The following is a 15,167-nucleotide window of genomic DNA, read 5'->3' on the forward strand; positions in this document are numbered from 1 at the left end:
TTATTATTATTTATTTAGTTATTTATTTTATTTTATTTTTTTATTTTTATTTTTATTTTTATTTTATTTATTTTTTTTTATCATTGTTTTGTTCGGATTTTTTTTTTTTTTTTTTGGCTGGTGCAGCATAAGCCATAGGCTTTCTTGCACCATGCGGCCGTTACTAATACTAATACTGGATCAAAATTGAGAATAGGAGTGTGCTATAGGCCTAATGACTCTGATGAGTATAATAAAAACCTGTACAGGGAAATAGGATGGGCAAGTAAATCAGAGAGTCTTATAAAGTCTTAGAACCACTAGGTGGCAGCGATCACAGTGTGATGAAGTGGGACTTACTCAAATAGATAACTACCGTCAGATGGAAGGGTTATTGCTTTCGTAAAGGCGACTACGGAGGTCTGAGACAGTATTTAAATTCTATACAGTGGGACCTATTGATGATGTTACCCACAGCAAATTGAAAATTGGAAGCATTCAAAGAATAAATCTTGGAATCTACTCGGCTTTACATACCAACTAAGAAATATTTTTCAAGGTTTAGGCCTAAATGGGTGTCAGATGAACTAATGAGACATATGGCAGAGAAGAAAAATGCATGGGATACATACAAATTACAGTGTGACATGGAAGAATTTGACAGATATATGCTGGTCTGTAACCAAGTCACAAATGAGGTTGCGCAGGCAGAGGCACATTATGAAAAATCTTTGGCAAAGGGTGCAAAGAAAAACATCAAAAACTTCCTTACCTAAGTAAACGCGAGAAAGAAAGGGATGAATCAGATTGGTCCACTTGATGTCGATGGGTCAACTGTTGATGATCCTGCTCAGATAGTAAACACACTGAATGAATATTTTGCATCGACATTCACACATGAGGAGTTATTCAGGGATGGAAGTGCCAGAGGTTAACTAAACTCAGGCAGTGAGTTAGATGATTTTGTAATAACTGAGAGGAAAGTGGAGGAGAAATTGTTGAAGATAATCATAAAAAAGGCTCTCTGGTTAGATGGGATCTGTTCAGTAATATTACAGGTGACTGCAAAGGAAATAAGCAAACCCTTAGCCATAATTATGAAAGTTTCCTTGGACTCAGGGGAGGTACCCATGGACTGCAGTTGTGCAAATGTGATCCCAATTCATAAAGCAGGATCCAAGAGAAACACAGGTAATTACAGACCTGTCAGTTTAACTTCTGTTCCTGGGAAATTAATGTAAGCGCTGGTTAAAGAAGCACTGCACGATCATCTAGACAACGCTTTAGTTATAGATCGGGCACAGCATGGGTTTGTTAAGGGAAAGTCTTGCCTCACCAATTTGATTGGATGCTACGATGTGGTCACAAAGGAACTGAATGCAGGGAATAACTTAGATATTATATATTTGGATCTTAGAAAGGCTTTTGGTACTGTTGCACATGGATGACTGCTGCACAAATTGGAGCAGTGTGGCAGTGGAGGCAAATTGCTGCTATGGATAAAGGGATGGTTGAGTGGGACAAGACAGAGAGTGGTAATCAACGGACAGTGCTCATTTAGAGTACCCAATTCAGATTGCCAATGGCGTGTCGGCATTAAAGCCGCAGTATGTCTTTGTCGGTGATGGTTGTCAAGTCAATGTAGTGTCTAATCCGGTAAGAAGGTCAAGCTGCCCAGCCGGCTCTAGGGGTGGGATATGTCAGCTGACAGTGGGAATCCACCAGGCGAAGGGGTGGGAGACACACATATTTACTTCATTCATAATCTGCATTCTCAATCTACTTGCATTCTTTTTTTTAATTACTTTTTTCTTATTTTATAATTTGTTTCTCAAGTTTTATGTGTGTAAATATATTTTTTTGCACTCACACTCAATCATCTTTTTCTCACACACCAGGAGGGATGCAATGTAAATTTAAATACTAATTAAAACTAGGGCTAATGTGTGTACTACCCTGACAGCAAACAAATTTCTATTTGCTGGTCGAAAATCGGGATTTTCGACCAGCAAACAGAAAATCGAACGGACACACCTAATTTACAGCAATATACACGTAGCAACATGGCCTTGGTCGCCCGTGCTCCTAAAACCCAACCTGTCATTTGGGTCTGTATTTGCTTGTATGCTTTTGCTGATATACTGTTTGGCTGGCTCAGCATAAGCATCAGGCTTCCTTGCACCCTATGGCTAATAATGATCACAAAAAGCTTTCGAATTAAAGAAAATTTACTCTTTCCGAAATTTAAGAAATCTAATGTTGTACTATGTTTTTGCGATTATACTGCCATCTAAAGGAAAATGAGCAAACTATGTATATAATTATGCAGGTTTTTCATCAATATGTACGCAGCATTATGAATCGAACGGGTGGTTAAAAATGCTCTTTGATTTGTTAAAAAATGCAATTTATTTCCGACTCTCATCAATCATGCGAACTGTATGATGGAAGTGGAATTACGCAATTGTGAACTGGTCAACTGAACAACCTAGGAAAGATCTGTTGAAGCCTCCTTAGGAACAAGAAATTGAATGCATAAGAATTCTTTATAAAAGCAATTTTAGACAAGGAAGTAAATCTACACGTTATTGTTCATCTTTTAATTTGAGAATAAAGTTATTTTAGCATGTAGGCCTATTTTTGAGAATTTGTAATAAATAAGTGGTAGCCATTACCAATTAATAAAAATTAATTTAATAATGTATTCGGACGAAATAATCTGTCAATTTCATTCTAGTGGGCTTGGTAAAGCGGGCTCAATGCCAAGACAACTAAGGCCACGAGGCATCAATAAAATGTGTCTCGAAAAGCGGAGAATATTTAGGAAATAAAATAGTGTAACCCAGACAGAGACCGACTATTCAGACATGGTTGTGGTGAAAAAAAACATTCCTCCTGTCCAGATGGGATTCGAACCCACACGCCTTTTTCACACTGTGTGGTTGAGTTGTGATCAACAATCGTTGTGCACACCACGAGGCCATTTCATTTTCATGTGGGATGCAAATGAGCAAGGCAATGATCATTCACTTCGTTAGATATTTCCAAAACTTTTGTAATTATCGAGTCTCGAGTCAAGCTCGTAAGGAAAAGAAGCAATTCTGAATATCTGTTTACTTGACGTATCTGCGCGGGTTGCATAGCGGTTATAATCATCGTACTCCCAACGCCTGGTAGAAACGGCTCTGGTTCGAATCGCATCAATGACCAAGGAACTTTTATCGGCCTTTTTCATTCGATGGTGAATTAGTCGGTTAGGTTTTTGTCCAAAATTCTGTTTTTTCTTCAACCAACAAAACAGACAAATCGACTAGAGATCACAAGCAATTTATGGACATAATACACATGTGCATATACACCGATGAGGCAAAACATTATGACCACCTACCTAATATGATGTTGATCATCCACGTGCAGCCAAAACAGCTCGTACCCGAAGAGGCATGGATTTATAAGATTTCTAAATATGTCTCGTGGTATCTGGTACCAAAACGTAACCGGCAGATCCTTTAAATCCTCTAAGGTTCGTAGTTGAGACGCTGCAGATCGGAGTTGCTGTTCCTACACAAACCACAGATGCTCGATGCGACTGATGTCTGGGGAATTTGGAGGCCAGGGCAATACCTCGAAGACTTCCTCATGTTCCGCGAACCAGTCTTGAGCAATCCGGGCGGTTTGGAATTGGCTCATTATCCTGCTGAAAGACGGCACTGCCAGTACAGGAGCTATCCAACGTGGTATTGATTCAACAAGATGTCGGCAGCGTTCGGGAGTTATGTCCAATCAAGCTGTGTGTAATGCGGTCAACAATCAGATATGGAGGTGATTGGTGTATCCAGACTTCTGATATGCCTTTCCATAGTATCCCATAAGTGCTCTATGGGACTGATATCGGGGGAGTTTGGACGCCAAACGATATGCTGGAAATCAGAATTGTATTCCTCAAATCATTCCTGCAGAACAAGTGCCCGATGGCTCGGCGCACTGTCATCTTGGAAGATACCAACGCCATTTGGGAAAAAGTGTAACGTAGCGGAGTGTACACAGTCAACAAGCAGTTGGCGAAAGCGGAGACCACTGATACGATGTTCCACATGCACCAGGGGTCCAAGTTCCTGCCAGTAAAACATTCTCCACAACATACAATCGCCTCCACTGGCCTGCACTTTTGATACAATGCATGGTGGATGAAGAGTCTCATGTTGTTGACGCCAAAACCGTACACGACCATCCACGGTGTGGAGTAAATAACGTGACTCATCCGACCAGCACACCTTCTTCCAGTCTTCTAACGTCCAACTTGCATGCTCTTTCCACCAGGCTTGTCTTTTGCGCTGATGAACCTTGATTAGCAGAGGATGCCGTACAGATCGTCTGCTGGTATAGCCCATACGTGCGAGCGTGCGACGCATGGTCATGCCAGTTATTATTTTGGGTTGGCCCATGTTGTATTGGGTAGTCAACTCTTCAACAGTGCTGCTACTGTTCGCCTGCGCGAGTCATCGGACCCAGCGCTCACCTCTAACATCAACTGTTCGCTGATCTTCCCAGTTTAGTCGTCGGGTCGTGTTTGACCATTTTGACGGCAATCTTGGTACACTTTAACTACGGCGGCTCTCGAAAATCTCGCCAGTTTAGCCGTTTAGGAAATCAAGGCACCAGCTCGTCGTGCACCCACAATCTGTCCTTTATCAAAGTCAGATAATCTTTCCTTTAACCCATCACGCTCGGAATTTTACTATCTACCGAACCACTGATACCTCATCTATGTTACGTAGGTCGAATAACTCCGCACCCTCGTACCTCACGTGGTCAAGGGGCCGCATTCAGTTTTCACAGGGGTGGTCATAATTCAGTAATTACTCAGTGCCATGTTAATTATCTTCGGAAATATTTGATCGATTGCTGTCATCGTAGCAGCAAACAGTGTGGTAACCAAGTTTTATTTGACACCTCAACAATGACCTTGGCTGCGCCGTGAGTGTGTACGCAGAATGACCCTACGCGCACCGCCTTAGTGAGTATCAGTAAGAAGGCCACTACCAGTTTCCTTAAAATGATTAAACCAACGTATTATCGTGTTGTCTGTTGGCACATCTTGTCTGTAACTACGTCAATATTGACGTTACATTATTATGACAGATTTAAATTCAGCGTACCACAACACACACACACACTGCGCTGTCTGTTACACGGCCATCTTACTGATGCTGATGAGGCGGTGCGTGTAGGAATCATTCTGCGCACACTCACGGCGCAGCCAAGGTCATTGTTGAGGTGTCAAATAAAACTCAGTGAGTTACCGCAGTGTTTGCTGCTACGATCACAGCCATCGATCAAATATTTCAGAAGATAATTAAAAGGGAAATCACGAACACCTTTTCCGATGACCCTCTATATTATTTATAGTTACTTCTTAACTTTTAAATAACGAAAAATCAGTAACAAAGTTATTTGTCTATTATTGTTAATTTAAGTTTTATGATATTAATATTAATTTATGGTGGCTGTTAAGGGTTTTGGGATCGGTGATAAACTGCAGGTGGAACCACTTTTTCCCGAATCAATACATTTCCTTTTGTATTACGCCTACAGTGTGGTGCAAAAAGAAATGTATTGATTTGGGAAAATAGCTCATTGGTTAAAATCACTTCTCCTCAAACTGGGAAAAGGCCGGGTTTTCCAATAATGTCAATGACGCAAGAAACTTTTATGGGCTTTTGTCACTCCATGACTCAGTTACTCGATTCTCAGGTATGGACAGCAAGGATTTTTCACCCGGAAACTCGTGTTTTAAGTCCAGCAAAACAGGCAATGTTTTAGTTTTCTGTGGTACAGAAAAGCTGTCATATTAGGTGGCCCTAATATGACAGTTTTCTGTACCAACACTATGAAGTTCTAAATTGAGCAGTTTGAAACCAGGTTTATCGCCTGAAAACAGTGTGTCAAGTTATGATGGATTGAATTGCGTGTACTGACAACTCACACAGTACCAATACCTACAATATTCATTTTCTACAATATTCATTCATTTTCTAGGCCTGTTTCCTACTTGCAGCCTGTAGTCCAATTTCAGATAGGAGGTAGACAATCATTCTTAAAAATAGAAATTAATGAAAATATTTTTCAGTGAAAACAGAGACATAAATACAACAAGAATTGTTAGAATAAAAAAGTAAAACGCTCTACTACCTGAAAATATCATAAAATAGCAATTTTTTGGGGTTCGTTTATTTAGTATTAGTTGTATCTTTTTTGTCGTTGGCTGCTTTGTGGAACAGAGCAGCCAATGAAGTTAGTTGTTTTGTTCAGTTCTTTGTACAGCAAAGCAACAAAACAATTTTCAACCAGTTACTAGCAACTCACTTCGATCACCTACTCACGTATGTTTCACAATGGCAAATGTTAAAAAAAAAAAAGAGCTGAACGTTATGAATCTGACAAACCATTTGAGAGAGCTTTGTATTTCAGCGTTCACAAACAAAGAATAAAATACCAACCTTCCACACGATATGAAGAGGTCTCCCAATATTAGCATATTCATTTTGCCACAGTCCCACTACGAGAAAATGTTCCCATTGATGCCATACCTTTTACTTTTCATCTCTGACAATTTGAACCTGGAAGTATTCGTTGGTTCGAGGCTACCACTTTAAAAGGGAAACCACGGACATATTTTTCGATGACCCTGTATTATAGTTAAATCCTACGTATTTTCGCCCATGGTTTTAATGCGCCTGGGGACAATGCGCCTGTCACGCCTTAGTTACGGTACTGATGTACACGGCACGTGGAGTGCAAATTAATCGACTGCAGCAAGAGGTTCGGAGTGCAGTTTGTTTCCTTCCTTTCTTCAGGATTTGCCCTTGAAGGAGAGGTTCCATGAAATTTCCATAGAGAAGAATGAACTCTTTTCACTTAAGCAGTTTGTAACTTTTTCCTCTACTATTCGAATGGAACGCGTGCATAATCCAAGTGCTAGGATGGCGGGCCGTTCTATTCAAAGTCCATTCATGTGGCGCGGTGCCCAATTTCCCTACGCACTATGGCGATATGCCCTGGATCACAAGTGTGTCGAAAGTGGGCTACGACAGCACGGTTTTTTTTTTTTTCTTTCTTTCTATGAACTCCGAATTTTTCTGTACCTGAAAAAATCAGCCCCTAAGTTTTACGGGCGTAATCAATAAGAAGCCTCATCTTTCTGCTAACTGCTTCCGTGGATGGAAATGCTGCACAGTCGGAGGCTCAGCAGTCTAGAGATTAAGTTTTGGAGTGGTGAAAGCGAGACTAGTGAAGGGCATAATCGAGAGATCAGAATCGATTATTTCGATTATGGCAAATCAATTATGAGAAATCATTCAAAAGATATAATCGAATTATATCACTCGAGTATGCCCATCACTAGTGAGATTGTGTCGCAGTCTGTCCTGAATGTCGGTGTAGATTAGCCTCATGCCTGAGATCCACTTTCCCGCCAACATCATCGACTATTATAAACATATATTTAATGATGTTTGACAAGAAAAAATCCTGTTGTGTGATAGCTGTGTGAGCTTGTTCTCAGCAAAGGTAATCCTCCAGAGAGTTTCTTTCCTCACGGCAACGATTTTCCCATTAGCTACTTCGTAGACGATGTACAGTTGATCACATATGCCTTTTCTATATGCGTTGTATTTCTCTGCTAAGAAACTGAACAACGTTGTATTGCGTAGTTTGGACGCACTTCTCATTATCAACACCATATTGGCTCTTTTGCTGCTGTCACTCCGTGGGAGGGCCAACGTAACGTGCCCAATTTATCAGTGAAGCATTATCATCCATTTAAATTTATACCAATATCTTTGGACCAGTTAAACTTAATCGAAATATCGTTCTTTAGTGATTACCATAGTAATTAGTATTTAATAGATAGGAACATAAACTCGAGTATCCCTCTGATCCTATGTGACCGTTTCATAGAAGGAGAAAAATCATTTATTTATTTATTTTTAATAATATGATGTCGACATTTTTAATTGTTAATACATCAACGCGCATGGTTTCAACAGACTCTAGCGTATACCGAAGGTCATCTACTCGTACATTAAACAGATGGTCTTTTTCTCAGTGTAAAAGTCTTTGGAATCATCTGCACCTTCACGACCAAGTCCGGACATCTTCACTCCTCCGAAAGGCATATTCAGATTTCTGTAAAACCAGCAGTTGCACCAAACGGTTCCAGCCTAGAAGGAAATTGAATCTACAGTCATTGAATTAAGACCAAACACAATTATCAACTAGCTGAAAATAATCTATTTTAACTGTAATTAAACAAACATAATTCAAGGACTAGAGGATGTCTATAACGTGACTCCTGGAGTCCATATTACAGACACCTGTAACCATACGGAACATCTATAAACGTTTAGGGGACTTAAAAAAAGGGAACCCTTTTGGGGTTCTTCTACCACATTTCATATTACGTGTTGAATGGGTTTGTAGATTTTTACCACAATAAATTTCAAAATTTGTTTCATTCGCAGCTTAACAGAAAAACATAATTTTATCATCAATGAATAAGAGAAGCATAAAATCCGAAAATCATATAACGTACCTCTAGTTGTGGAGCTATCTGATGAATTCGGCGAAGGTCATTTGACCACAGGCTAGCACACAGTCCGTACTGAACATTATTGGCACGAGAAATTACTTCTTTTTCTTCATCAAAAGGTAAGACACAGGTCACGGGCCCAAAAATCTCCTCTTGCATACATCGAGAGGCATCGGGTAGATTCGTCAGTATAGTTGGGGCCACGTAATAACCCTACATGGAAACTACGTATTAGAATTTATTTAATGCTGAGTGAATCACATCGGATAAACAATAAGAACTTAGAAGAACCAGATAACTAGATATTGTTAACATTATCTTTGATTATGTACATTATGTAGATTATGTTAACATTACCTTTGATTTGATAGTGGCCAAAAAAAAAAAAAAAAAATAATAATAAAAAAAAAATAAAAATCGAACTTTTATTCAGAATCGAACCAGGCTGTCTTTGTTTCGAATAAGAGCAGTTGTGTTGCGCGGTATGGATTCCATAAGGGGTTTTAGTGCGTTTTGGCCTAATTGTATCCATTCTTCCAGCAAAATATCGCTCAGTTGCCAAATTGCTCTCTCCAGTATACCCTCTCAGTAGGATTCTTGCAGGATTCTGGCACGATGCTCTGTTGCGTTTTCATCCATAAAGTGACCATCACCTTCGGGATAAAAGTGGAACATTGCAGAATGCAGTAGATCTTATGCAAAATTCAGACACTCTCTGGACGACATTCGAACATAAACCGGAATGAATGACCCAATTCGTGCCAACAAAACATTCCCCATATCCTGATATCGCTATCAAAAATCTTAACAAGGCAAGTAGGGGCCGTCGATTGGTAGGGTACTCGCCAAAGATTTACCATCAGTGAAAAACAAAGTGTATCGTGATTCGTTTGACCACATGACTTTCTTCCATTGTTCCACCGTCCAATCACGACATTTTCGTCCTCACTGCAATCGTATTTTTCTGTTATTCTCTGAAACAAGTGGCTTTCGAATAGGCAGTGGACTGCCAATACCCAATTTCTTCAATTCCCAGCACATGGAATGAATTGAAATAGAGCAGTTCTGGGATTGGTTGAATTCAGATGTTATTTGCTGAACAGCAAATAAAATCTTGTTGTCTTATTTTGCCTTACAGCATAAAACTCGATGTCCTAATTCATCGAACAGTCCTCTTTAGAGCACGACGGCTTCGCTCTTGAAATACTAGGGAGTAATTCTTTAAGGGAGGGGATGAAAGATGTTTATTAAATTCCAGTGGGAAGCTAAATGAATTTGTGATAATTGAAAAGAAAGTGGAAGAAGAATGGTTGAATTTGAACATTAAAAAAGGCATGTGAGGTTGATGGGATCTATTCAAATACATTAAGAGAGTCAGCAAAGGAGGGAAGGAAGCCTTTAGCCATTATTATGATTATTATGAGCTCATCCTTGGATTCAGGGAAGGTCCGTATGGTCCGGATATGTGTGAATTTAATCCCCTTCATAAAGAGGGATCTAAAGATGACCATGAGCAATTCCAGACCTGTTAGTTTAACATCTGTTTCAAGGAAAATAATGGAGTCACTTGTTAAAGAAGTAATGCAGGACCATCTGGACAGGAATGCAATTATACTGCAGTCACAGCATGGATTTGTTAAGGGGCGGTCTCTGTGGCGGATCCAGAAAAATGACAGAAGGCGGCACCATTTGGTGCCTTGGTTGTGCACAAACAAGGCCAAAAATAATGCACAGAATAAAACAAATATGACACTCAAATATAATGTGAATGGCGGACACAGGCACACAGCTAAAGTTTGAATCACTTTAAAGTAAAGATTACGCACGACCAAACTAGAATGGCGATCACATGATCAGTGTTGCCATCTATAGTCAGTTCAAAATAGCCGAGCCACATTGCAAAAATTATAAAATCCACAGTACGTTACCATTTTTTTTTTTTTTTTTTTTGCAGCTAAAGGGAATTTAAAAGATTGGAGTATATTCACCGAAAAATGACGGGAGAGGGCACGTGCCCCTAGCCTGAATCCGCCATTGGTCTGCCTTGCGTAACCAATCTGATAGGTTACAATGATGCAATGACCAAGGAACTGGATAAAAAAAAAAAATAACAATAATTTTGACATCCTATACTTGCATTTCAGGAAGGCTTTTGATGTTGTTGCGCATAAAAGACTGCTGTACAAACCGGAGCAATGTCGCATTAAAGGCAAGTTATTACTACGGATAAAGGGATGGTTAAGTGGAAGAGGGCATAGAATGCTTGTCAACGGGCACTGCTCTTCATGTACTGATGTTATTAGTGGAAGTCCCACTAGGGTTCAGTGCTGAGCTCATTGTAATTCTCCATATTTATAAATGATATTGATGAATGTCAAAATTTGCAGATGACACAAAGGTTGGCAGGGTTGTTAACGACAGTAATCAGGGTGGGTACTGCAAAAAGATCAAGGAATATTGGGCCAGTGGGCTGAGAAATGACAGTTGAAGTTTAACGTTGACAAATGCAAGGTACTGCATTTACTGCGATTACTGCATATGGATAGCAGAAATCGCAGAGTAACTTATCAACTGTGTGGTACTATGCTCAGGATTGTGAAAAATAAAGAAGATCTCGTGAGGGGTTAATTGTGTAGTCAGATATGAATTTATCTGTGCGTACTTCCAGAAAAACTCACGGGGTTTTGTGGAAGATATACAGAAACTTTGCTAGCAGACACAAGGAAATGATTATCCTTTAGTACAAGGCCATGGTTAGGCAGCATCTTGATTAATTTATACTGATAGGATGGTTGCAGGATAGATGTGCGGCAGTTTGGCTTGAGTAGCAGGTGGTTGATTGTTGGAACAGGTTTCCATCTGTTGTTGTGGAAGTGAATGGTCTGAGTAAATTAAAGGAAGAACTAGGCAAATTCTTGGAAGGTATGGATGGCTGAAATTTGTAGTTTTTGCTGTGATAACGAGGCAACACGTTATCACCGCACACCACAGTTTTCTTTTCATCTATTTGCATTTGTTGTGTCTGTGACTGTCTTAATACAAAGTTTGGTAGTTTTTTGGCCAGTGCGTGTAGTTAAGTATGTATTTCTAATGCTTTTAGTATTGGATTATAACCCAGACCTTGCGAATCTCGTTGCTCTCAAATTAGTCCAGGTGTCTATCCTAAAACTAATTAGGGATGTTCAGTGAAAAAGAAAACTGTTTTCTTCCTCATTCTCATCGTTACTTTACTTTTCTTCAAAATAGTAACTCACCTTTTAAAAATTTCAAATCCATTCTACTTCATGGATATATTGTTCCTACATCTGGAGTGATACTCCCAAAGTCTCTGATAGGCTTCAAGAATTCATCGAAAAGCGGACGGTAAGGTTAATTAATGACTTGTCTCGTACAAAGTCTCTCCACTCTCTGTGTTATTTATGCTCACTTTTTGCTGGGTGCCTTTTCTACAGCTACTACCACGAGCACCGTTCTTTTGAATTGACATCTATAATTCTTCCCCCCCTCCCACCACCACCACTATTTCGGCCAAACCAGTCAGCACCCATTCACTGTCAAACTCCAAACTCATGTAATCAACGTTCCCTCTGTCTCATTTATCCCTTTTAGTTCTGTCTAAGGAACAACCTTCCTTTATATGTATTTCCCCAAATTTTAAAACTACAGAAATTCAAGTCAGATGTCAAAAAGTATCTTCTGTATTCTCAACCTTCAACTCATGTAAGATATCAAGTATTCTAATACCTTTCGATTTGGGGTTTCATTATAAAGTGAGGAAAAACAGCGCATGCATTCACAACAGAGTAATATTCTTGTGGTCCCCATACTATAAACTTTTAAGACACTACACGATCATCCCGGAATACGAAGAGAAAAAAACAAAGATAAAATTTATGTTGTTGGGTAAAACTGTTTTCGAAAACATCAAAGAAACGCTTTTCGGGAATGTTATGAATTTTCCGTGAAGTGGAGTGAATGTATTGCAAGTAATGAGATTACACATGGACAAAGGCACATCGTTGGGCAAACATAGATAATGGGAGGATAATTTCCTTTAGTTAAACAATGGATTTTTTTTTTTTTTTTGACAGACTGGCAAACAGTAGAAGGGAATGTATTACCTTTCCCTTCACTGTCTTTAATCAAAATAACAAAACGCTATTGAGTCGAACACATGCCGGCCATTTAGTGTTTTTTTTTTTCATTATATCATTACACTTTATCTCTTAGGATTTCTGAAAAGTAATGAAACGATCTGCAATAGCTATAGTCTTAAAAAAATGAAAGCATCTTGCGAAGAAAAATAAACAACTATGCTATTACTGCTATTTATAATTAATGATGAAACTTTAATATATTTGAATCACGTATGATTTGCCCTCGTGGGTAGCACAGCTGATATAATTACCGTCCTTCCCACACCAGGTGGAAAAAAGACTCGAGTACGAATCCCATCAGGGACTTCAGAAATTTTTCTCGGAAACTTGTATTTTCATCCAGGAAGCGACACGCAATTTACAGACACATTATATAGAGCGCAATGTGGCCAAGTTGCTGATGCTCCTAAAACCCAAAAAGAACAAACCAAATAGGAGTTCTAATCAAAGGTTAGCACCAGAACTGGTATTGAACATACACACATACGCCAAAAAAGAGCAAAGCAATACAGATTTGCTATTCCTACGTTTTAAAATTGCATTTTCATGTTAAGTTATGATTACCTTTTTATTTTCTGGTGGCAGCTTCAGATTCGTCTGGTCTTTTTCATTTCCACAAACAAAGTGAGCACCCTCTGTCTTGGCTAACTCGAGATAGCTTTTCACTTTCTCCCAGTGTTGTTTGCTGTTCAATGGGCCAAGCCAAGTATCTGGTGAAGATGGAGGCCCAACTACGATTTGTCTGCAGAATTGAACATAATTTAGTTAATGGTATTTCAATAAATATTTTTTAATATAATAATATCACCAATAACTAATAATTTCGTATAATTAATGGTATACAGTGATATCAGGTTTAATGCAATCTTTAAGTTATATTACATTTGTGCACTAGGGTAGAATGGTGGACAGCGTCGATGCTAATTTGCACTGAACGATAATATCTTGGAATACTTCACGTCCCGTTGGGGGATGCCGTGAGGGTCCTTTTTTCACACCGTCGCCGTATTAAACGAGAATGAAATTTTTAATTTTTATTCTGGTAACTTCTTTTCTTCTATTTTTCATTTATAAGGTTGGCTATAGAATACACGCAGTTTATTACTCCTCTTGATCCTTAGTTGTCTAGTAGAAAATTTTTAAACAATCGAAACGTCGGTGTTGTATTAAATATTTTGTACAAATATTTTTAAATTGTAAAAATACATTTTCAATTTTTTACACACTTGGCATTTACAAAAGAAGTAGCCTACGAAAGACTGATAGAATACAAAATTATTAAGTCTTTTGTAATTGTTTGCAATGCAACTACTTGTATCTTACAAAATAATAAAAACTGGACATGTTTTTGCTATCAAGCGTTCAGGAAACTTCCCATAAACCAAGCTTTCGCAACTGAATCACTCTACCTCCTGTGATGCCTGGAGTGCTGTGTTGACGCTTATAAATGCTAGTCATGTCATTCCTCGCTTCGGTCTCCCACCGGCCATGATAAATTCAAAAGCGATATTAGAAGGAAGCTCAAAATTGTCAGTAGACGGCGCCACATTATTCAAAACATCACTACGAAGGAAACATGGAAATAGATTTGTTATTTATCAACATTTCAGTTCTAATTCCAATCCAACATTATTGAACGGTCAGTGCTTTTGCACCATGTTTTGTTCGTAGTGAACTGTTCAAGTCGATAATTCACAATATGAAATACAATTAAAACGATGCCAATTATCGATTTGAACAGTTCACTACGAACAAAACGTGGTGCAAAAGCACAACCGTTCACTACTGAATCTTAAGCGTAGTCCCATTGCTTCATGCAAAATAATTGTCTTAATCCAACATTATATAAAATTCCGCTTCCTTTAAGTTTTCTTTATCCCAAAGGACAGCATTTTATCTTTTTATCTCGTGACTTTCCCATATTGTTAGGTAACGCCTCAAAATCGAAAATTAAAGTTTTTTAATCACTTTAAACAACTAGTTTTTAAACAACTAGGCCAACTAGTATTAATATTATTATTAGGGAAGCCAAAGGCTTTTGCTGCCAAAATGAAATAAAATAACGTAAAATTAAATTAAATAAAAAGGTAAAATTAAATAAAAAATTAAAAACAAAAATAAACAATAAAATAAATAAATAAATAAAAAGAAGTCATCATTAGATTATGGTAGAACTCAAATACGAGGTTTATGCTTTTCGTTTTTTTTTATTTAATTTTAACTACATACAATATTACTATATTCCTTCAAAAAATACTTCAGCTATTCACCGAATGTTCACCCAACCAAACTTCAATGGCTGTTTTGATTTAATAGAACGAAGATGACATCCTCTGTCTTTTCGACTAAAAGTAATAAAGCACAGCTTGAAGTACATTTATTTGTTTTTTTTTATTTGCTAATTATAATTATTAATGTTATACAAAGACTACTCACTTCTA

The 15,167-nt window shown here is 38.4% G+C and overlaps 1 protein-coding gene across 1 annotated transcript in view; it reads right to left on the reverse strand.

The window, feature by feature from the left end:
- Positions 1-8,016: 8,016 nt before the first annotated feature.
- The window catches only part of LOC150080225 (2-aminomuconic semialdehyde dehydrogenase-like), a 49,405-nt gene continuing 42,254 nt past the window's right edge, over positions 8,017-15,167 (reverse strand). Inside the window, exons 7-9 of the mRNA XM_090380986.1 lie at positions 13,291-13,468; positions 8,573-8,782; positions 8,017-8,201 (exon numbers count right to left, since the gene is read on the reverse strand). Coding sequence (XP_090237112.1) covers positions 8,052-8,201; positions 8,573-8,782; positions 13,291-13,468 — 538 coding nt within the window. The 3' untranslated portion in view covers positions 8,017-8,051. The remainder of the gene's footprint in view (positions 8,202-8,572; positions 8,783-13,290; positions 13,469-15,167) is intronic.

This window comes from Mastigoproctus giganteus, chromosome 9 (assembly GCF_048544385.1).
Source record: "Mastigoproctus giganteus isolate SK-2022 chromosome 9, ASM4854438v1, whole genome shotgun sequence".
Classification (NCBI taxonomy): Eukaryota; Metazoa; Arthropoda; class Arachnida; order Uropygi; family Thelyphonidae; genus Mastigoproctus; species Mastigoproctus giganteus.